Source organism: Calidris pugnax, unplaced genomic scaffold (genome assembly GCF_001431845.1).
Source record: "Calidris pugnax isolate Ruff unplaced genomic scaffold, ASM143184v1 scaffold9, whole genome shotgun sequence".
Classification (NCBI taxonomy): domain Eukaryota; kingdom Metazoa; phylum Chordata; class Aves; order Charadriiformes; family Scolopacidae; genus Calidris; species Calidris pugnax.
The window spans coordinates 3,824,962-3,847,253 of NW_015090778.1; the positions used below are offsets into that span (position 1 = coordinate 3,824,962).

Below are 22,292 nucleotides of genomic sequence, written 5' to 3' on the forward strand. Positions count from 1 at the left end.
AATTAATTAGGCACCATTGAAGTGCTGCTAGTTGAATATTAAAATAAAGCATCTGCTTTCACTGACCATTTGTACTGACGCTGTAGTGTCAGGTTATTGCAGTTGATATGCTAACCATGTACAAACCCAGTTACTTTCAAATGAAGCTGACATCATTTGCCCTTCTGTACCAGAGCTGTTCATCAGATGTCTTACCTCTGCCATGTATCACTTGATTCTCTCTGAATTAATCTTCTGGGTCATGAAACCTGCTCATTTTAAATTTTTAGAAGATTGTTACATTATTTTAGCCCTCTTCCATACTCTTCAAGTAACTTTTGTGTTACTCATGGCTAAACAGCTGAATAGATCAACTCACCATCTCAAAATGAAAAATAAAATTGGAAAAACTGGATTTACTTTTTCAAAAAATAGAATGTTGCAAACCTTTGGAGGTCAGACAACATCCTTTTGCTTTGTGCTTACCTACTGCCTACAGCAAAGGGACTCTGGTCTATGGCTGGACTTGTAGATGCCACCTTAATACACAGTAAAACTACGCAAGAGAAATTAGTTCAGGCCTTATTTGAGAACAGCTGAGAAAGGATTTATATATGTGCACCTACAAGCAAAATAATCTCCAGGTAAAACAGAAGGCAGACCAAAGGAAGAAATCCACCTGTGCAACAAGTCCCTCGATCACCCTCCTTTTCCCAGCTTCACTGAGTGGTCACACTGAGGTCTCCCACCTGGTCCTCAAAGGCTACATCACTCCTGCTCTCCCCTTCCTGTGTCACCAGTACACAAATTTTACCTGAACAATGGAAAAATTCCAAGACAACCCTAGTATGTATACACACGCCTGGGACTACCTTTTGGATTTAAAAAAAAAAAAAAAATCCAAATTTTATGCCATCACTAAAACTGCTGCAAAGAGACCTTAAAATGGTATGTTTAGGGGAAGAGACTGTTCAGTCTTTTTCCCCTTTCCAGTAACAGTGTGTGAAGTTATTAAAGATTTACTTCTTCAAGCTCCAGTCCCAGGTTACAATTAACATCCTGAGCCGTAGGAGCTTTTCAAAAGCTATAAATTTTACCTAGGGCACAGCAACTTACTCTTTGCTTTTATCCCACTTGGGCTAGCTATATTAAAAAGAAAGAAGTGATGTTGGAAAGCAAGGATGGGGGGGGGGGAGAAATAGAATTTATCACGATGAAAAGGATTTAGCTCCACAAATGAATTTTCTCCAGCAGTTCTCAGAAGAAGGACCAGCAGAGGCAGCACCCCCCCGCTAGAGCTGCTGGACCAGGGAAGCCCGACAGTCCTACAGGGAGCTATAGAGCAGAACAGCTTATATGATGACCATAAACACACATGACGGTGGGAATGTTATGTCAGGAGAGCCCCAAACAACCTTGCCAGCTGTTTCACTCCTGCGTGCTCTCACACAGACCAAAAAAGCCACATCATGGCAGAAATTCTACCACATGACCTCATAACTATATTTTTTTCCCCTCCAGATCAACATTTTCATTCAGTTCCAGAAAGATTTAGCAGAATGAGAATCCTTTTACTCAAGCAGAAAAATGGCAGGGAAAATAAGAAAGCTGTGTATTTTTACATGCTATTAGACATGGAGAACATATGAAAGATTTAATTTTTTATTTGAACTTTACAGAATACCCTGTTCCCCTGAGTAGCAGAGTTCAGCTGAGAGAACGTTTATCCACACCAACTACTCTGCATATGTCTCTTCTGATTAAGAGTACCAGAAGGCTCCATTTATGAAAGACTGATCTTTTTTTTTTCCCCTGAATTTTTCTGGAATTTTCTAAGACATTTACACATAAAAAACATGAAGATTCTCTGCAGAGCTACTACAAATCTTTTTCTGACTAAACAAGAGGCCTTTTTTCATGCTTACAGATCATCTATTGCTCTTTTAGCTTTAAAGGTACCACATCAACAAAAATAATGCCAAACAGGTTACCCAGAAGTGTACCCAGGTATTAGGAGAAATCTGTCAAGCGTCTTGGTATCACCTTTGTGGGGGACATATCCTGAACAGTCACTCCATCCTTAAACTGGCAAGGGGAGGTGCTAAGCAACATTAGGCAACCTTGTCAGTATAATTCACGGAGACATATATAGCACAATTAAGAATTACTACACAGCAAGACCTTGCAGTAATTTTACACACACCAAGAGCAATGGAGTAGCTTTGTACACAGAAAGCAAAATAGGAAAACCCGTGGGAAGGGAGTAGGAGGGACGCACCTCTGCTCCAACACCAGCTCCTGCAGCGCCGCTGCCTCCCTCCTCACCCTTACCGATTCCCAAAGTCACATTGCCGAGCACACTGCAGGCACAACAGGGTTAATGCCAGGCTGCAGGGCCTTCAGGATAACCGTCTGAGTGCGGAATCACAGAGCAGTTTGGGTCGGAAGGAACCTTTAATGGGCATCTAGTCCAACCTCCTGCCATGATAAGGGGAGATTTTTAACTAGAGCAGGTTGCTCAGAGCCTCATCCAACCTGACCATGAATGCTTCCAAACATCACTAGGCTTAATACATTTAACATGATAAAAATCCCTGGTACAGATGAACTCAAAGCAGGACTAACTAGGACACTAATTTCAGGAGCTCTCAACATTAGACATTAAGTACACACGAGTTTCCTACTCACAGCAATACATTAACATTCTTTTGCTTGTTTATTTGGTTTTTGTTTGTGGTTTTGGTTTTTTTTTTGTGAGTGCAGATTAACAACGAACAAACAGCCATTCTGTCAGATGATACTGTGGGAAGCTAATCCAAGCAGAGGGGAGGTGAGAAAGGAGCAGAGCAGCTGCTCCCTCCACTGTAAAAGGAGGACAGTGGGCAGACCCAGAATCACCAGCAAGGAGCTGGGAATTGGGGAAAAAACCTAAAATAGGTAAGCAGTCTCCTGCATTCACAGTAATTCCTTTCGCCCTGAATCCCCACAGCTTTCCTGTAATAAATCTGTGAATGCAAACAGATCTCTCAGGAAAGGGATCCTGCTTCAATCCTGTCTGAACAGACAGTTTCTGTAATGATAATAATATTGCACTCCAGATAGCTCACCATGTTTAGCTTAACTGATCTATCCCTGGTGCTATGGAAAAAAAGCCCTTTAAATTCCCTCGGGAATGCTGATTGCCAGAAATCAATTATTATCAAAATAACAAAACTAAAATTTCTAGAGAAACAACTGGTCAGAACCATTACCTGGAACTTCAGCTCCAAGCCGCACCAAAGTGACTTCACAGCATTGCATAAGTAGACCAATAAGCAAAGTTTTGACCTCTAGGACAAGGATTCCTACAAGCATTGTATTAAATCATAGAATATTAGGTTGCAACAGACCTCAACAATCATCTGATCCAACCTTTCTTAGCAAAAACACAGTCACCCAAATGCCCAACACCCTGTCCAGCTCAATCTTAAAAGTGTCCAACAATAGACAAACCCACCACTTCCCTGGGGAGATTATCCCAATGGCTGAATATTTTAGGGAAACTCTTACCTGCCCTCCCAACATCAGGCAAGATGAATCCATCCATACAGGGAGCTCCTGGCTGCCGTTTGAACCTGCTCAAGCAGAACTTCCAACCACACAACTGCCCCACCACACCAATTACCACAGGCTTCCCCATTTAACCTGATCACTTGCCAGCATTAACAAGCTCAACCTGGCCTTGCTCTTGGCACAAATCCATTTGTGTAGCAATTTCTAAAACACCCTGGATGGTCACGGTTCTTAGTAAAAGAGTTTTTTGCCCAGTATGGTGAAAAATCTAGCACTGTAATTAAATAACAGTCTAAAATGGAGAAATATGTACCTGCTCCTTCTGAATTCTGTGGGAACAAGACCCAGCCTCATGGTTTTGAAGGTTTTTTCCATTTTGTAAGGGCTTGCTGAATGTATGCTTAATTTGAAAGGCTTGGAGGTGAATAGTTGATACTAAGTAGGTCTTAAGTGTTTAACCCCGTGACTACTCCACACAGTGAGTGCAGGAAGAGAAGGATTGACCCCCAGACCCTCTGTAACAACACGTAATGCGAGTTTCCCCCTACTGATGCCAGCCAGAGCACAGGTGTTCAGCACTGCAAAAATCAAGGGTTTCTGCAGTCTGAGACCATGACCCCATAAACCTTCATCCAGACAGAAACACCTGACATCCCCAGCTGGCATTTTGCTGGGTAAAAGCCTCAGAATAAGGCGTAAGTACAAGTCCTTAAAATACTTTTAAAACTCCCATGCATTCATCAAATTGTTTGACAGAAAATAAATATATGCATCTGAGTTCTTTAGAGTAATCTCACTTCTGCTACAACATACGTGTGCAAGAGTATGCTCCAGCACTTAATGATGCTTATAAATGCTATGATACCACCCTGTGTGCAGGAACTAGGATTTGATATTTATGAAGTCTTAAGTAATTTTGCCTAATAAAGTTAATGAAGTATATGTTAGTAGCTGGAGTATATAAATCTCTTCACTTTTATCACCACAATATATACGTATATAAAATCCTTACCACATAAATTTGCTAAACTCACTTAATTTTTGCAAGTTTTCTTCCCTAACTCTTCTTACTACGCTGATCTCTGGAAGCAGCATGGCCATTATATAGTAAAATATCTCTGTAGTTGTATCGCCCTGTGCTTCACAGAAACATGCGCTCTGGCTGTGTCCTTGAGGGCAAAGGATCATTTGCTATCAAAATGCAGGAAAACTACGAGGGGAGAAAACTAATGAAGCAATGACATACTCATCAGGAACATAATCTAACTGTGAAGTAGCCCCATTAAAAATACTGGCTAATTTTGCACAGACTTAAAACTGTTATGAGTGTTAACAGCAATTATGCGCCTCATATTTTCAGATTAAGAGTGCTGGCTGAGCTAGAGACCTACTGTAACCTTTGCCTAGGGCCTTCTCTGAGTCTGCCTGGCACTAAGGAAGAGGAACCCAGACAACAGATCGGGAGAAAGGTAGAAAAGAAGAAAAAGAGCAACTTGGGGATTTTGGGACTCCCTAAAGCATCAGACTGGAGCAGCCGTAGGCCTCATGGGTTTTACTGCAGTAGTGAGCTGGGCCTGTACCCAGAAGCACACCAGGCCCATAGTACCAGTTTTCTATCACTCATTAACCCCACTACTAAAATACTGATTACCAGAGACACCAAGTGCCTGCAAACCTTGTGATCTATATGCAGCAGAAGAAAAATGAGATTTTTTCCTCTCCTTGAGCATCTTCCCCGCGTTGAACTTCTGCCTTGATGTACAATGCACCAATGGCCAAGCATTAACCTTCTCCTTGTCTCACCAGGTCCTTCTGGAGCCTCCTTGCATAGAAAAGCATCCAAATAACATCCCCTTGCATCCAAACAGGATACCAGAAGCTCTTTCATGGCAAGAGTGAAGGCTGAGCCGCGTGAGGAGTGCTTGGCTGGGCTGCCAGGCAGCTGTGCCCTACACTGGGCACGAAAGGGCTGAGGCAGGGGTTCCTCCTCTCACAGAGCGCTCGAGCACAAACCTGTTAATTATTGTAGTTAAAAGCTAGTAAAATCTTCCAGAGCTGGGCTACCAGACACCTGACCTGTTCATTAATTTATCGTATGTGCATCACCTTCATTTGTTCTTGGCAATGTTTTGCATAAGCACACACAGGTTTCTGAGCTCAAAACACACCTGAAAATGTTGGATTTACTCTATGCAACTGAAATACCAAATCAGCTAAGCCAGCTTCAGAGATTCATATCCTTTCACAGCTCAAACACTCACTCGTTTATTATTCTATTTGGAAAATCTTACATGGTACTCAGATTTTTCTCCCTCTGGGAGAAATCTGCATATGGCAAAAGCAGGAGTAAAGCACTAAACGCATTCAAGTGAAATTCCGTTCCACTGTTTTAATTGCTCTGAGGTGAAGACGTGATTTGCTGGAGGACATATTCAAACAAATCAGTGAGTTACTATGGCTATTAATTTTAAAGGTATGCCCCAAAAATGCAGTTTCCAGAGCTATCTCTCAGCTTCTTTCTGGATCGAGGTAGGAATGCACTGAATGTTTTGCACAATTCTGTGTGTATCCTAATGAGACATTTGTTTACTGAGACGCTCCGAGTTCAGATAAGGAAAATAGCATTAAGCAATTATTTCAGCAATAGAAACAATGCTGACTGCATGTTACTAAACGCTTTTTTCAATTTGTCACTGGAGCCTCGTGCAGTGCACCAGTGCAGCCTGTAGGTCACCACAGATCAAAACTCCCACAGACAGTCTCTTCTACATTTTTTGCTAACTGCTGGGTAATCTTTCTACTGTTAAGTATATCATGGCCCTTAAATCCCCTAACGGCACTGGAATTCCCTTTATTGACAGGAAACCAGACAGCTAATATAAAAGATAGTCCCCTTCAGGCTTTGTGTAAAAATTTACTTCTTGGGATTTGGAGGTGGGGTTTATTCCATCTCTCTTGAAGGTTTAATGTCTATCATACAGAGCGAAAACAGATGGTGACGCAGAATCTTTAGGACCTTAGACAAAATTCACAATGGAAAAGCAGCTCTAGCAGTATTAGCCACACAGACAGCAAAATATTTATGTAAGTTTATATTAAATGTAGTTATTTTTACATGGCCCTGACTATAGCCAACTTTATTGCATCTGTTTTTTCCACAAGCCCCCTGCCTTCCACATGACTGGATTGCATCTTCCTCTGTATCCAAAAGAGCCACAGGAACCTACAAGTTTTTGTGCAAGACTGATTTTTTTGCAACAATCTGAACTATTGTAAGATTAATATCTTTGCAGAAAACCACCACAGCTGACAGGTAGTTAGAAATACTGATATGAATGTCAGTCTCTAGTTCCCACAGAACTCGTATTCTTCACAAAAATCTGAATACCATATTCTCTGAATACCATATTCACCAGCAGGGTCATTTTTAAGTATATGGGGAAGAACAGATTGGAGAATGAATGAAGCACCTTAAGTATCACTCAAAAACTGCGAGCCAGTAAAAAAAGAAATAGCAGATGTGCGTGTGCAAAACAAGGCACAGTTCTCAATGAGACAAGCTAATCTAGTATTTAAAAAAAGAATGACAGGAAATCAAGAAACTAAGCTGAAATTCCAATTCTGACTCAGCATGTAATTCATTTCACCCCTGTACCTTTTTCCCCCACCCATGAGATAAGCCTAATGGTACTTACTATGCCTTGCCTTAATAAAGCCCTTCTGGATCTTCAAATGGAAGGGGCTGCAGGTACAGGTGATTACAATCAAAGAATACATTAACATTTTTCCATAACTTTGCGCTGCTGGGCTTCAGGACACTGATTTGTTACATAGGGCCTTCGCTTTAAGACTACCAAGTGGACATTCTACCTGCAGCAAGAACAAATTGCTATTATGTTAATGACAATAGGATGAGGTTTAAGCAAAAAATTGGTTTCTTTTCTGACCACAGTAATCTGCACCTTTGCTGGTCTGTGCCTACCATGTCATTTACGCAAACACCTTGAGGAATGTTAGAAACATGCATTCAGCTTCACAACTTATCTAGGGGGTCAGTGTGAAGCTGCAGCATTTCTTTAAAAAGCTAGAAGAAAATAAGATGCATAATCCCCATCCTACAATGGGAAAGGGTATTGTTTATCATCCTGAATTTCAAAAAGGTTTTAAAATCTCCAATAGCTTAGATTCACTCTGAAGTTACATAGGTCTATTTGGGGTTTAATTCTGTAAAATTTAAAACTTTTGATTTACCCCATTATAATCTGTACATTCCTGAATTTCCTCAATATCTTTTGAGTAAGCCATTCGCTATCAAGAACAAGCCACAGAAAAAGTGTTTTCCACTCAACTGGAAACAGCATTCAAACTTGGCTTTTTCTGTAACTGAAGTCTGCACACTTGAGGGATCCCAAGTGCAGCTTCTTCTTCTCTTCCACAATTACACTAGAATAAGTCATTACATCCAGCTATAATGGGTCAAGACAAATGTAGGGATAGGGGATCAGCATTGTTCAGTCAAACAATGTTCCCTTTTTCAAGAAAGAAAACTTTAATTGGAGATTTGCTCAATTTTGACCAAGTATCTATCCACAATACTCAATCTTTTACAGTAATTAATTTTAGTTGGTACACACCACTTTATTCTACAGCTTCATCTCAGTATGTGATATACTACATAGCTGAAATACTCCAGCACAAAGTGGTTTGAGAACTGACAGCCCATGAAGTCCTCTGTAGTTATTACAGGCAGCCTGGGGGCCTGACTCTGCTAGATAAATTTATGTAGATGAAAGACTAGTTTGTCTTAATATAGACATAAATATTTTTATAAGCAATAATGGCTTTGTTTCATACAAAATTAACTTAGACAAATTTGTCCCTAATTCATGAATCCCATGTCATTTTCCAATTACATTTACCCAGCAACTTCTTGGGTGTCCTCAATTAAACATAACCTTGAATTTCCTATTATCAAAGACCTTTCCATTCATTTCCAAACTACAATTGCTTCATCTCACAGTATAGTGATCTTCCCTCTAGCTCACCCTTATTAAACTGAGGCATACTGCAGCTAGGACAGAGCCTTGATAATCGTCCCACAGACTAACAGCTACTTGTATTTTGTTAAGAATTACTCTTAGGAGTACAAACTTGATACCCTGCAGAATTCACACAAGGAATCAATGCAAAGTGTTAGTGATCAGGGGGCACAATTTTTTCTTCTGTAATCTAGTTCGCATCTTCCAATCAACAAGAACTTCTTCAGCAAGTCGAGCTGTTATCTCCAGAATCTAATCTCTGTGTGCAGAAAAAGGTAGTTTGCATGGTCTCCCAGATCCATTTGGGCACAGGTAAGCACGGCTGTGATGGCAGTCACCCCTAACATGCTTGTACAAATGAAGGACAACGTCCTCCAAGGCCAACGCAGCTATGAAGCACAGTGAAGCTCAGAACAGGCTGTTGCTGCCGCAATGCATTCATGAGAAGCTACAGGGAAAAAACTCAACACATGGCTTGATTATTTCATTCTTAATGCAATTCCTCCCAGTAGATAAGGGTAACAGATTTTCACTGAGTAACTGAGACAATCTCACCAACAGCAGGATGCTGGGGTTCTAAGTGACAATGCAAGTTTTTGAGCAATTATCTTTGAATTGTAAGTGCTCAAAACATCATTTCTCTTCCAGTAACTTTGAAATCTGCATCCAAAGCTGAAAATAAAGATTAAACAGGAATAAAGAAGCCTTGTGTTTAAGCATGTTTATTTCTGCATGTGATTCAGACCCCTCGCTAAACACTACACTGCATCAGGGTTTGCAGACAGAAGTCACTCAGTTTTTGTAAGATGGATGTGTCTTCAAAGACCCTAAATTGAAGTTCAACTCCCCCAAGTTCCTGGCCGTGTAAGTCTGATAACAGTATCTTGTGAGGCTTAATTTCTTAAGTCAGTCTCAATTCAGTAGAAACTGACTGAAAGTGCAATAGAGTACATACTAAACCCATGATAAATAAAGATCTCTGCTCTTCTGACAAGGCAGAAGAATAGCAATGGGTAGCAATTATGGGTAAGGGCTCCTACATCACGTTTCCAAACTCCCCTCTGCTTCAACTCTTCCTCCCATCTGTTTAAGCATAATAAAACATTCAATATTGCACAGACGAAATGGAAGTCCCATACGGCAGGCAATCTTATGTGCAAAATATAACACGATGAAGACTGAGAACTCAGGAATATTTTACAATATCTATTATGAAAACCAAGTGATATCACAGCCATTTCAAAGTGTCTGATCAGCTTACAAGATTTCATTCAGGTTAAGGTGTTTCAAAGTAATTTAATAAGATGTATAACTTGCATGGTTTTAATCATAGGAAGAAAATACACAGATGCAAATTGCCTCAGTGGAAGTGCCCCAAAATGGATTAGACTGTATTGCCATCTCACTGTGACACAAACATGGGACAAAAACGTCTGAGTACCCAAGAGATGTTTTGTTCCAGAAACAAAAGGAACAGAAGAAATGCAAACAATGACAGTAATGTGTCATTAACTGCCCAGCACCTTGCTGCTGGTGGTTATCCAAAAGGATACAGCAGAATTCAGCTCAAGAGTAAGCGACGGTGAGGGGTATGGGACACCAGGCAGACTGTAGGAGGTACTGCACAGCAGCAAGGGAGGATTTTATCCTGTTCAGACTTATGTCAGACCCCTCCAGAAGAGCATCCTTAGGCAAGAAACCAGCTTTTCAAGGTGTTGCTATGACTGCCACATCCACTAGATGGGTTCAGCACTACATCCAAAGAGAATCTAATTTGCTGTCTGATAGCAAGCATTGGGAAAAATCATGTAGCAGTTGAGACAGTTTCACATGGAAGAGATTTACAGAACCATAACTTTCCAAATACTTTTGGAAGCAGCAATCCTGGATATTGAATAAGACACAGGAGAAAAAAAAAATAATCATTTGGTGCTTTAATAACTTGCTAAAACCACCAGCACCACAAACAAAGCTCTCAAACAGGACAGGGTCTCAAACAGCAGACTGAAGATAGACTTAGTAGCAAACCAATCTTCTAAATAACCAGTGTTACCCTAACATCTAGCCATAGTGGTTTGGATTTTTTCTTGGAGGTTTCATTTCTAAGCACTAACCAGACTAATTCTCTTTAGCTTGCAAAATCGGACAAGATCACAGCCTGCAGGGGAAAGGCTGCGGTGATAAATATTTAATGGGCTACATCAATAAAATTTATTTTGCCAAGGAGAATGGAAGGAGAGGAAAAGCAGAGAAATAATTCATTAAAAGAAGCTCAGCTTAGCAATGCCAGAAAAAAAAAAAAAAGGCATGCTCAGAAAAAAAGAAATTAAACACAAAGATGTTTTAAATATGTCAGAAGCTTAAGTACTCTTAACACATGGCAAACTGAAAAAGAGCTGAGGATTTTGGAATGAAAGTACAGTGATATGTGGACTTTAGTTGCAATGGTATGAATCACTATTAATGCCCCTGGACACACCAGTAGCAGTTTCAACTTCTTATGGTACTTCGTATCATCCAACCTTGAAGACCTGTTTTGAACATGAAAGTGTCATTGCTCAAAATCCACTAAGAACTGCAACAATTATCTTGAGCTTTCACATCACTGAATTTGCAAAAAGAAATGTTTAATGTCTCCTTCCTTCCTTCCACTATTTGAAATCACTTGCAGTGACACAAGAGCACACAGGACCTCAGTGCTTCTTACAATACCTTTCGCACTCACTCTCTCACTCCACCCAATCTAGACCTCTTACAACCAGAAGTCAGCAGGATGGGCAAGGAAGAACATCAGAAATTGTTGTGTTTATAACTAAAAATAGTCCAGGAATCCATTAATTCTCAAGTTCGCATTCTAGGTCTGCTAATGACTTGTTTTATGGCTTTTTTTTTTTAATGGGTAAAGTGGAGAAGCACATACTGTGCAAAGAGGGGAATGGTCTCAGGACAGATTAAATGCTATTAAAATACCTTAGAGCTACCTCAGATTTGGTAAAAGACAATATATTTTAAAAACCTACCTTTTTAGAAGCCTTTGATTTGAAATTATTTAATAGCTTTGTGGATGAAGTCACACTACTTAAGCCTCCCTAATGGTGAAATACAGAGATGATTAAAAAAGGCAAATTGTGTGGATAACAACAAGCAAAATCTTACTCACAAGCAGTGCTGTCACAGGACATACTGTTCAGTAACATAAAGGAGTCAAGTCTCCAAATAAGTGATTAAGTGCTGCCCTCTAGTGAAGTCATAGATCCAGTTTCAGCACACAGAGTTTTGAAATATAACAAAAATCTCAGTCCCAGACAGAGTTTAGCTAGATTTGTCTGTAACAGAAAAACTCTACACCAATCATCCTAATATAGCATGTTTACAATTTAATTTTACTCTTCCATGCTAGGATCTTTTGTTTAGGTTTAGCACTGCAATAAGGTTAAACACTGAAGTCAGTTTAACAACTCCAGAGCATATTCTACTTTTTCCTCCAAGTTGTGAAATCAAGTTCTGATCCCAAAATGAATCACTGGCAAAGCCATTTTAAAACCCATTACATCAGAAAACACAGTATTCTATTTTTAAAGACATATGCCAATAATTTAACAATAGGCTCATATATTTAAAATTTTTGACAGAGTTCTAGAATTAGCTTTTTCTCATGCTCAGAATACCTTTTTTGTAATGCCACTTTGACTGAAGGCTAAATGACTTCACTAGTAGTTAGTGGAGCATCTTGGCTCTTGATGTTACCACCCAAAAGGCTCCCTTCATGTGAAGTAGACAGACATAGCAGTTACAATTTACTCTCAAAGCAGGAGTTTTATTGTAGCTGATTCCTAGTCAATGTTTTGTCCATGTATTTAAAAAGGAAGAGGTGTCCACTTCAGGAACAAAGTGACCAGAGGGGCAGTATTTGCCATCAGACAAAGAAGCGGCAAAAACAGCTGTAAAGCAGTCCTTGCTAGGTGAGCCCAATGGTATTAGAATTTCACAATTCATTTAAAAATTAAGTATGAAGGTATACTCAAGATGCTTTGCTTTCACAGAAAGAACGGGGTCTTCCTTTGAGAATTAAAACCACATTGCATACAGTTGTGACACACGGGAGGCAGTAAGCACAACTGAGGTGGGTGTTTCTCGCCTTTTGGTTTGGCCAATCTTTAAGCTGTAGCTGTCCCACACCACCTGCATTAACAGGGTTTCCAGGTTGATTTGCTCCTCCAGTTAGAAAAATGCTGTTTCCAACCCGCATCAGATGAATCCCGCAGATGGAAAAGAGCAGAGCTGGTTTCTGTTTCAGCACTGGAATACTTCATATGCTCATAATAACTAAACACATTTAAGCATTCCTTGACAACATTAGCTTGAATGCCAACTGTTAAAATCTACTTAATAATTTGCTTACACAAAACATCGGAAAAAGTTGAAAGAACTTGCCTGGAAACTTATCAGGTACATTTATTAAGGAACAACATTCAAAAACAGATGTTATATTAGTATTTTTGAACTTCCATATAAAATTAAAAAAAAACTTCTTTGATTTTGTCAGCATACTTGTATCTGCAGGTTCCAGCACCTGGGGAAAGACCAGCAGAGAATTTTGTTAGCATCTTCCAAACATTTTGCCATCACAAAATTTTATGCAAACTTAACATGCAGAAGACTGCCCACTCCCAGTCTGAACAAGTTTAGCGTCCAATCATTAACACATTTTGGATCAAATAGAATTACTGCATTACTTGTCATGGCTACATGCATTTCCAGTTCTCCAAGAAGAGGTTAAAGTGTACAATAAAATCCCATCTGCACACAAGCTACGCTTCTAACTTCAGTAATTTCTGTTATCTAAATTTGACATTATGCAGACTCATGTGGGCTCACTTCCCTGACTTCAGAACAGATCAAGCCAAGTATCTGCCAGCCTGCAGCTGTTTTTAACAACACTGCTATGTTGACTTAAATATATTCAGATTTTTAAAAATACTGTCAACAGGACTGAACAGAAGTTCAGTTGAACTACCAACTCCTTGTAAGAGTGTTATTAGAAAAGCAGAGACTGACAAGACAAGCCTGATTCTTGCTTATCGTGTGGAGCCAACTACAGGAATGATCCAGACAGAACAGCTTCAGCTTACACAGCAACTTCTTGTTGCCATCCATACAGGTGAATGTAGCAAAATGAAAATATATTTTCTCAAGACAAGGTTGTCAACAATTCTAGTGCTACTTTTACCTCAGTTACTGGTCCATTTTCTCCTGTATCTTCTTTTAAAAATCTGAATAATGTTTCAGCCTGAACGAAAAAAAAAAAAGTTGAGATACTGAAAACTTCAGTAACCAGTTGACTGAAGAGCAAATAGAAGCAACAACTATTCAGCAGCCTTAGAGTATTCTTAGCTAATCTGGTGTAGCAAAGATAGCAATCTTTGTAAAATGTGTAGCAAAAAAATAGGAATCATTCAGGTTAGGTTTACTTAAAATGCCATTATAGGCAGTTCAAGTTGAAATAAAGGACAAACTGCCAGATCCATTCACAATTTTACAGACATGCTTGGCAGTCATTTTGTAAGTTTTCCCTGTCAGACTTCATAAATCATTAAAATCTCACATTAAAAATACAAAGTTTTTCAAGTATCACATAACGTTACTTAGTTTAAAGAAAAGGAATATTCCTGCTCTGGGTTATTACCACTCCTTACCCCTGACCACACCAACAGAAAAAAAAACCACTTCTCCCTTCTCACAAAAAGGGTCAAGTTCTTTTTTTAATCCTCTGGGTTTATTTAATGGGGAGAACATCTGGCTTTTTACATACCCATTTTTCAGAAAAGGACAAAGACCTTTAGACAGGGATGTCTGTCTCCAGCAATGTGTATTTTATAATCAGACAACAAACAAGGCTCATTCATTCTCAGAAGGAAAAGCCAGCTTTGCGCTCAATTAAATCATAAGGTGAAATTCAGATCATAAAGTCAAACCTTATCATTTACCAGTCATCTGCCCCATTTTACAGAATATAGAATATAAACATGTTATCTGGGATTAATGAAATTGTAGTACGTACCTAAATAACAAAGCTTTGCCTTTGTTATTTGCTACAGAGAAAAAACCACTTCTGGGAGAAAAGTCCATAGATTGGGCAAGATAAATCTGTTTTCTTCTGAACACTGGGAAGTTTGAGAATACAGTATATGAAGGAATGTGTACCTATTGAGAAATAGGTCATTAGTTATAACAATCAGGAAAAAACCACCAAAATTTAAATTAAGGTACAGATTTTAAAAGGTCAATGTTGAATTCAAATGGTCAGTTTTATTCCTGACACCACTTTATAGATGGAGTTCTACTGGACAAAAGGTGCAGGGAACACAGTACAAAGCCAAATATTGCAACTCATTTATTTTTAAGTAATTACATCTAAGTAGAAAAATAGGCTTCCAAACCCTCAGATCAGTTCAATAGTTCCACTGCTGGCCAGAATTCTGACAAGGCTGGAAAAATTCTGAATGAGCTAGGAAAAACCCCACATAGTAAGACCGTTACAGTTAACGCTGCTGAAAATTCACATTTGTCGCTGAGTTCTATTTACAGCACTGAAATAAGAGCATCTTAAAAAGGAAAAAACAAAAGGTAAACTAAACCATAAGACATTCTTTTCAGAACAACTTCCCTGAAGGAAAAAAATAAAATTATTTCCTTATAAATATACAGTATCTTTATCTGTCCTGATCTGCTCAGTCTAGCAAATTTTTGCAATATGCTTATCTGCTCAAGATCAGTTTTTTACATCACCAGGGATATTTTTATCAAGATATAAAAACCTCTTGTACTAAGGCAGCTAACATACCAATTTCACAGCCTCATCAGCTTCACGGGAAGCCACTGCCAAAATTTCTGTGGTGGGATTGAAGGTCACACACGTAGCAGATGTAACTAGGTTCATTATGGCTTTAACTGGTTTAGGATGGTTTTCTTTGAGACAGACGTCAGTGGTATATAGATTTACAACTCCAGAAGCTGAACTGAAAAAATAAATCAACAAAGACTTTACCAAGAATAACATTTACAGTGCATATTACCTTGTTCTCTGTAGCTACTATTCAATTGAAAATGTAATTTCCAACTATTTGCTGGAATTTATAAAGGTATTTTCTTTGGAGCTTGATTTTGCTTTAGAGTTTGTAACAGTATTTGGTGGTTTGTTTGTTGTTTCTTTTTTTATTTAATAAGACACACCTAACTGGAGAGCCTTCATAAGCCCATCTTTTACATAGAATGAATTCAAAGCAATGAGAGATTGGTATCAAAATATTCTGGCATACTTTCAACCTTGTTGATTTTTTTCTTTATACATCCTGTAGAGTAAGTCCACTTAAAAATCCCCTTCTACAGTGGGCAAAAAAAATTCATACTGTACCTAAGTATTTGCTAGTCTCATTTGAATGGACTGATATACTAGCTAAAGTTGCATCTTGGTAAGTATAATTGGAGAAACATTTTCAGGCTTGTGTCTCTGAGTTGAGGCATCTTTTCAAATGCTAACATGCCATACTGCAGAAAGCAAATTAGGAGTATAGGAAAGACAAAAAGGGGAAGACCTTGAATCAATATTTGTACTACAGAATTTTTGATTTCAGCCAGTATGATTTCAAAACTAACTGCTAAACCCATATATAGCAGCAGTAATACATTGCAGGTAATACTGGTGTTAAGTGTGCTATGGCATTTTCGATATACAAGGAACAAATCAAATTACTGTCATAAAACAGGCAATATTCACCTACTCACCTCTAATCTAACCTTATTGAAACCAAACTTATTCCGTGTTCCTACACTCTCACCAGCCACCAATAAGTTTACTGAAGAGCTTCAAAACGAGACAGGAGGAAGATGTCAAATCTGAGTCACTTACCCACATGCCACATACTGGTTATTTTTTGAAACAGCAATGCACTTTCCTTCCAAAGAACCCTCATCTTCAAATTTATGTAGACACTTCCTGCTTCTCACATCCCAAATGAAAACTTCACCTTCCTCTGGTTGCAAAATAAAATAGATTATAGAAACCACATATGCAGAGCACATAGTTTGTCTGCTTTGTTAAAATAAATTTTATTAGCTGACAACTGTTAGCTCATTTACAACTATCGAATACAGGGGATTTAAAAAAAAAAAACAAAACAAAACAAAAAATTAAAGACATACTAAAATAGTTAACTCTATTCTTTAATGATTGATCATTCAGTTGTATTTTTAGGCCAGATACTAGCATAAAGCCTTTTAATTATCTTTGTAAAACTATAAATTATTTAAGTAATTTAAATGGACTTATGATTAGTGCTGTTAGAGAGAATACTTACTCGAATAACTATATATTTTACTGCTGTCTGGAGTGAAAGCAGTTGCAGTGCATCTTCCATTTACTTTCATAGTGCTAATCAGTTCCTTTGTCTATAGGATGAAGAACAACAATGGTGACAATGATTCTGCCAAAAATCTGCAGCAAAGTTGTTTCCATACTCCTGTCCCACAAAGATCTTAAGTTAGCTACACTGACATGAACAGCACAAACATTTTCAGTGCCTGCAGATCAGAGCAGAAGCTGATACGCAGGAATCCACGATCAATTTATTATTGCACAACTACAGTTCAATAAAAACTCATTTTCTCGCTCGCTGAAGAGTCTTCAGTATATAATCAAAGTGAACTTTTTATTTTTAAAAAGTATTTTTTCCTAGCAAAAGTTTAAAACAAATCCAGGTACCATCGTATGGCATTTTAAAATTTAACTGAAAAAATTCTCTATGCATTATGAATCACAGCAGATGGCATGATTCATGAACATGGTACACCAGCATGCACTAGAACTATTCCCATAAAAGCAGTCCTATTTTTTTTCCGCCCTCAGATGCCTGTTTCCATGCTGAGCCCAGTCCTTTTGCCAGCAGTGTTTGTGCAATCAGCTGAAATACAACACTGATATACGACTATTCCCAGTGACAGCTTAAAACCCCATGAAATTCTGGTCTTAACTACAGCAGTCCCAGAGAGAGCTGCACAGTGAGAAGAAAATTCTGAGACACCCCAAAATAATTTTCTAAACCTAGAGTTAGTTGATTCAGCAGCTCATTTTTGAAGGCTGTCACAGTATGTGTCATACTTTATTTCAACTGAAAGCTGGATTGCTTTTCAGATTAAATATAAGCAACCAGATTCAAAAGGAAAAAGGTACCAAGAAAGTGAAGCTACATGAACCATGATGAGAAACTACCTTCATTGACAACAAGTGAAGATAACCTGAAGTTCCAGTTAGAAGCATAAATGATCCATCTGGAGACACTTCGAAATTTTTGAGAAATCTTTCCTCCACACCTTTAAAAAGAGATTCAGAACTTCAAATTGGTGCAATCTATTTTTTCTCCCTCAATATTCAGAGGTATGATGAATATTAATAAAACCTAACTCCACTTCAGCAATACACTGTCACAGTAAACCTACAACTCAACCTCATTTATGTGTGACAATTAACTTTAATATCCCAGACAAACTAAATGTAAGGCATTCAAGTAAAGATCTCTGATGACAAGTTAAAAATGCTACCTCCAACAATTTACTGCACTACTTTTTAAAGCAAATTCATATGCCATGTCTATTTGGGACAGCTTCGGCTATGCCCAGACACTCAAAGTATTATAAAACGTACCTCTTACTCTCTCTATAGGAATGATACTTCCATTCATCATGTCATACACAAAGAACATTTTATGGTGAGTACCAGTAGCTATAACTTGTTCTCCATCAACACTGAAACGAGCCTTATAGACTGGAAAACTCTCTAAATAGATGCTCTGTATTCTTGGATTCTTTATACCATCAACCTTCCAAAAAAAAGCAGATTAACATATTAACATATCAACTAGCCAGTATACAAGAGATAAAAAGTAAGAGCTACGCTAGTTTGAAACATTATTCTCTTCCTCTCTTCTCAGCTTACAAATAACCACGCTCTTGGCTCCTCACCCTAAAGATCTGCCACTCTCAGCCTTCCTGGATACACTTCACATCCTTCCCCATCTTATATACCATTTGTTCAAATAATCTTTTATTGGCATTTTCTAAACAGCCATATTTGCTTTGCATTATTCTTTCCTGCAACCCTGTGGGAATCTCAAATTCGACTTGTGTTTCTGACCATTTCACTGACTCCGGGCCATGTTGAAAGTTCCAAAATAGTTATGATCTTTAGTTTTCAGAGGAGCAGGGCAGGAGTGTCGCAGGATGAGTAGCTTCCTGCTGCAGTACAATCTCTCCAACCCCAAAATCACAGCAGCACTACATTTTTAAATGAAAGTGAACTGCCCCCCACACTGAGGGCTTTACAAACACCTTAAGAAAAAAAAAAAAAAAATCTCATTTCTCCTTGGCACTGCAAACCCTAAAACCAAACATTAAAAACAAATCTTCAACTAAAACCTGCTACAACCCCTGTGAGCACACCATCACATCTACCATTCCAGGCTACGCAAGTATATTTAGATAAGTATATTTTGGCCATTTACATAGTATAGAATGAAATTCTTCACCTGAAAAAGTGACACAGATCGATCATGTCCAGCAGTCATGACTACTTGAGCAGATGGGTGAAACTGTACAGTTACCAATCTTCCATCAGCAAAACGTTCCTGATTAGCAGGCAAGCAGGTACTCATCTGCAACAAAGATCAAGCAGTTTGAAACAAAATACAATTTGCACACTTTTCCTTAAGCTGATGAACAGCCAACTTAATTGCTCTTTATAGTACAAGATGTAAAACCTTATGACAAACTGTTAGACAGCATAACCTAAGCACAACATACACAGAGTAAGTTCGATAAGTTGCTTCAAGGCAGCAGCGTAGATTTATTCTTTCACAATGTGAACTATCCAATTTGTCCAACTGTTTACTCTCTAGAGTTTTCAGACAGAAAAACAAAGAAGTAGTTCATACGATCACTAATTTTACTGCCCAAATAGCGACAAAGAAGTCACAGTGTGCATATTGGTCAAACTGAGACAGAAGAATAAGCTTGTCTTTACCTTCAAAATACCTTTTGGCAGGGACTCTGAGTTTGATATGAAATTGCCAGTCCTGCATAGCAAATCATCATCTTCATCTTCATGACTATCACCTAATTAAAACAAAGCACGTTGAAAAAGATAAATCCACAAACATTCCCACAGCAAAACCTACAAATTCCTTACAGAAACAAATTTGATTAAAGCACACTGAAAGAAGGAAGGAAAGTGCTGGCTTATCCAGCATAGTATCACACTACTGAAATTGAGAAAACATCAATTATTTTTTAAGAAGCTGAGTAGGGAAACACAGAAACGCTTATGAGAATAGTAATAGATTTATTTACTATCACTTGCAATCCTTTTGTGTTTCTTCCTGTTTTCTAAATCAGCCCAGGCAGGAACTCCTCCCATAGCTCGCTGAAACCTAGAAAGAGAAGGATAAGAGAAAAGAAAAAAGAAAAACAACTTTTTTTGACAAAGTAATTTCCTTCTGTGCATTAAGTACTTACAAGACGCACAGCCACAATTTTGCAAGATTACTTGCACTTAGAACACTAAACAAGTTTTTTAAAATTTCAATCAGCTTTCTGTGTTTGGCTGACTTCCTGAACGTGAAACTAAAGCAAAATTGGTACCAAACATAAAAGCACTGTTCTTTGGAGCGATACATGCTAATACCAAGACAACCCAAATGCATTTAAGCTGCTGCTTTGTTATCTGACTGTATTCACATTTCAGCTTATCCTAAATTACCACTTCCCATCATCCTATTCACAAAACAACGCATCACTACGAAAAATTTCTGGTATAACTCCCTAGAGGACAAATTAAGAGATCTGTACACACCTACTAAGCAAGTATTAAACAAATTAGCCTAGACAATACTAAAGTAGATTTTATTTATTATTCTTAGTATAATCTTGGATGTTAAAATGCTGCAAATACTGTAAGAAGTACTAGCTTTAAACAGGCCTTTAAAGAGATTTTAAACAGGTCAATACAGTGGGTAAAGAGAAAAATAACTGTCACAAGATGTATCTTCTCTCACGTTAATAAAGTTAGCCACAAAAAAAGTAATGAAACTCACTGTTCTTCAAGTCTCCTTTTTAGCTTTTTCTTAGTAAGGACTTTCTCAGCATCACTCTTCATGAAGTCTTTCCTATACTTATGGGTCATATCAACACTAGTAGGAAAGAACACACAGAACACGAAGATCATTTAAACTGAAGCCACTTACAGTCACTCTTAAGCATAACACACGATTCCTACCTGCAAACCTGAACTTACTTTTCCTCAGCTTCATCATCTTCATCCACCCAGGCCGGTTTTTTAGACAGGATTTCACCTTTTGCTTCATTTTCTACCTCCGAATCGCTGGAGTCGTCCCGGAGACTTTTCCCCTCTGTAGCCTTCAGCTGAAAGCAACCAAGCAGGCCGAGTCAGCCCAGCCACGGATGGCGGCAGGCGGCGGAGGACGGGGAGCCGAAGTACCGGCCCCCGGTCGGGCTCAGAAAACGGGCCGGGCCCCGAACCTTACCCACTGGGGTCCGGCCAGGCGCTGCAGCAGCTCGTCCTCCCCCACGCTGAGGCTGTCCCCGAACACGAGCTCCTCCAGCTCCCGCTCGGCGCCCGACGCGCGGCCAAGGGCCTGCAAGTGCCGGGCGCGGCGAGAGGCTTCCTCCGCCGCCTGCTGTGCTGCCGCCTCCTCAGCTGCCGCCGCCTCGTCGGCGCGCGGCTGGAGCCGGTTCACTACTTTTGTCATTTTCTTCGTTTTCTTTTTTTTCTTAATTTTCTTCTTCTTCTCCACCGAGCCCGGGCAAGGCGCCGGCGCCGCCGCGCGCTGCATGGCTCCTCACAGACCTGCCGGAACCGGAAAGCGTGCTCGCTACCCACGTGACACCACCTTATATAGACTTTCTCGCCCCGCCCCCAAGCGTGATAGGCTCTCGCCGCTGCCCCTCCTCAGCCCACGTGACCAGGCCGCTGTTGCCCCCGGCCTCAAGGCGCTGTCACGTGACCTCCTTTCTTTGCCTTCCTTTCCTCCCCTCCCCCCTCCCACCCCGAGTTCCACGTGACGCGGCCCACGGGGGGGCAGCTCCATTGCGCGCGAAGGGGGGGGTCCCCTCCACATGTGACAACAACCGCCTCTCACCGGCGGCCCAGCGACAGCTTTGAACATATCACCTATTACTAGAAAGCAAAACGAGCTGCGGTGGGGCTGCTTTTATCTCTTATTCTCTGTCCTGCCGCTAAAAACCCCCTCCGTTTGCGAGTGGTTTCGCCCGACGGGGGGGGTACGGCGAGCGAGGAAGCCCCAAACAGCTGTGAGCCCAATGAGGGCGCGCGGTGGGCCGGGCGCCGCGCCTGCGCAGAGGCGCCATGCGAATGTTGTTGATATTCCGGCGCAGGGAGTCGGGCTCGTTCCGCCGGCGGAGGGAGAGGCTGAACTTTCCAGGCCGCCTCCTGCCCCGCCGGGCCCGGCCCCTCGCTAGGGGGAGGCGGCAGGCGGAGGGGGCCGAGCCGAGGGGAGGGGGCAGAGGCAGCGGGCGTCTCCTGCCCATGAGGGCCTGATGGAAAACACAAAGGACCTGGTGAGTTCCTCAGCCCGCGGGAGGCGGCGGGGGCTGCCCCGCTGAGGGGAGCGCTGGGGATGGGGGGGGGGAGGA

At 40.1% G+C, this 22,292-nt stretch overlaps 2 protein-coding genes across 12 annotated transcripts in view; one reads left to right on the forward strand and one right to left on the reverse strand.

Annotated features, from left to right (window-relative positions):
* Positions 1–12,366: 12,366 nt before the first annotated feature.
* On the reverse strand, positions 12,367–21,495 carry UTP18 (UTP18 small subunit processome component). 2 transcript variants are annotated; one of them, XM_014953440.1, is made up of 14 exons: positions 21,164–21,495; positions 20,914–21,041; positions 20,714–20,809; positions 19,971–20,050; positions 19,645–19,736; positions 19,151–19,276; positions 18,271–18,445; positions 17,839–17,939; positions 16,928–17,018; positions 16,480–16,603; positions 15,415–15,589; positions 14,632–14,774; positions 13,801–13,860; positions 12,367–13,143 (listed from the first exon to the last, which is right to left on the reverse strand). In XM_014953440.1, exons 1-13 carry the CDS (start codon positions 21,470–21,472, stop codon positions 13,836–13,838), a joined length of 1,665 nt encoding a protein of 554 aa, XP_014808926.1. In that variant the 5' UTR covers positions 21,473–21,495; the 3' UTR covers positions 12,367–13,143; positions 13,801–13,835. The 2 variants fall into 2 exon arrangements, with proteins under 2 accessions (XP_014808926.1, XP_014808936.1); XM_014953450.1 differs by lacking the exons at positions 17,839–17,939; positions 18,271–18,445.
* Positions 21,496–22,001: 506 nt separating this feature from the next.
* MBTD1 (mbt domain containing 1) overlaps positions 22,002–22,292 on the forward strand; it is a 31,943-nt gene continuing 31,652 nt past the window's right edge. For all 10 annotated transcript variants that reach the window (XM_014951203.1, XM_014951132.1, XM_014951141.1 and 7 more), the window contains exon 1: positions 22,002–22,217. Coding sequence is in view for 7 of the 10 variants with exons in the window: in XM_014951132.1 (XP_014806618.1) it covers positions 22,197–22,217 (21 nt within the window). In the remaining 3 variants the exon portion in view is untranslated. The remainder of the gene's footprint in view (positions 22,218–22,292) is intronic.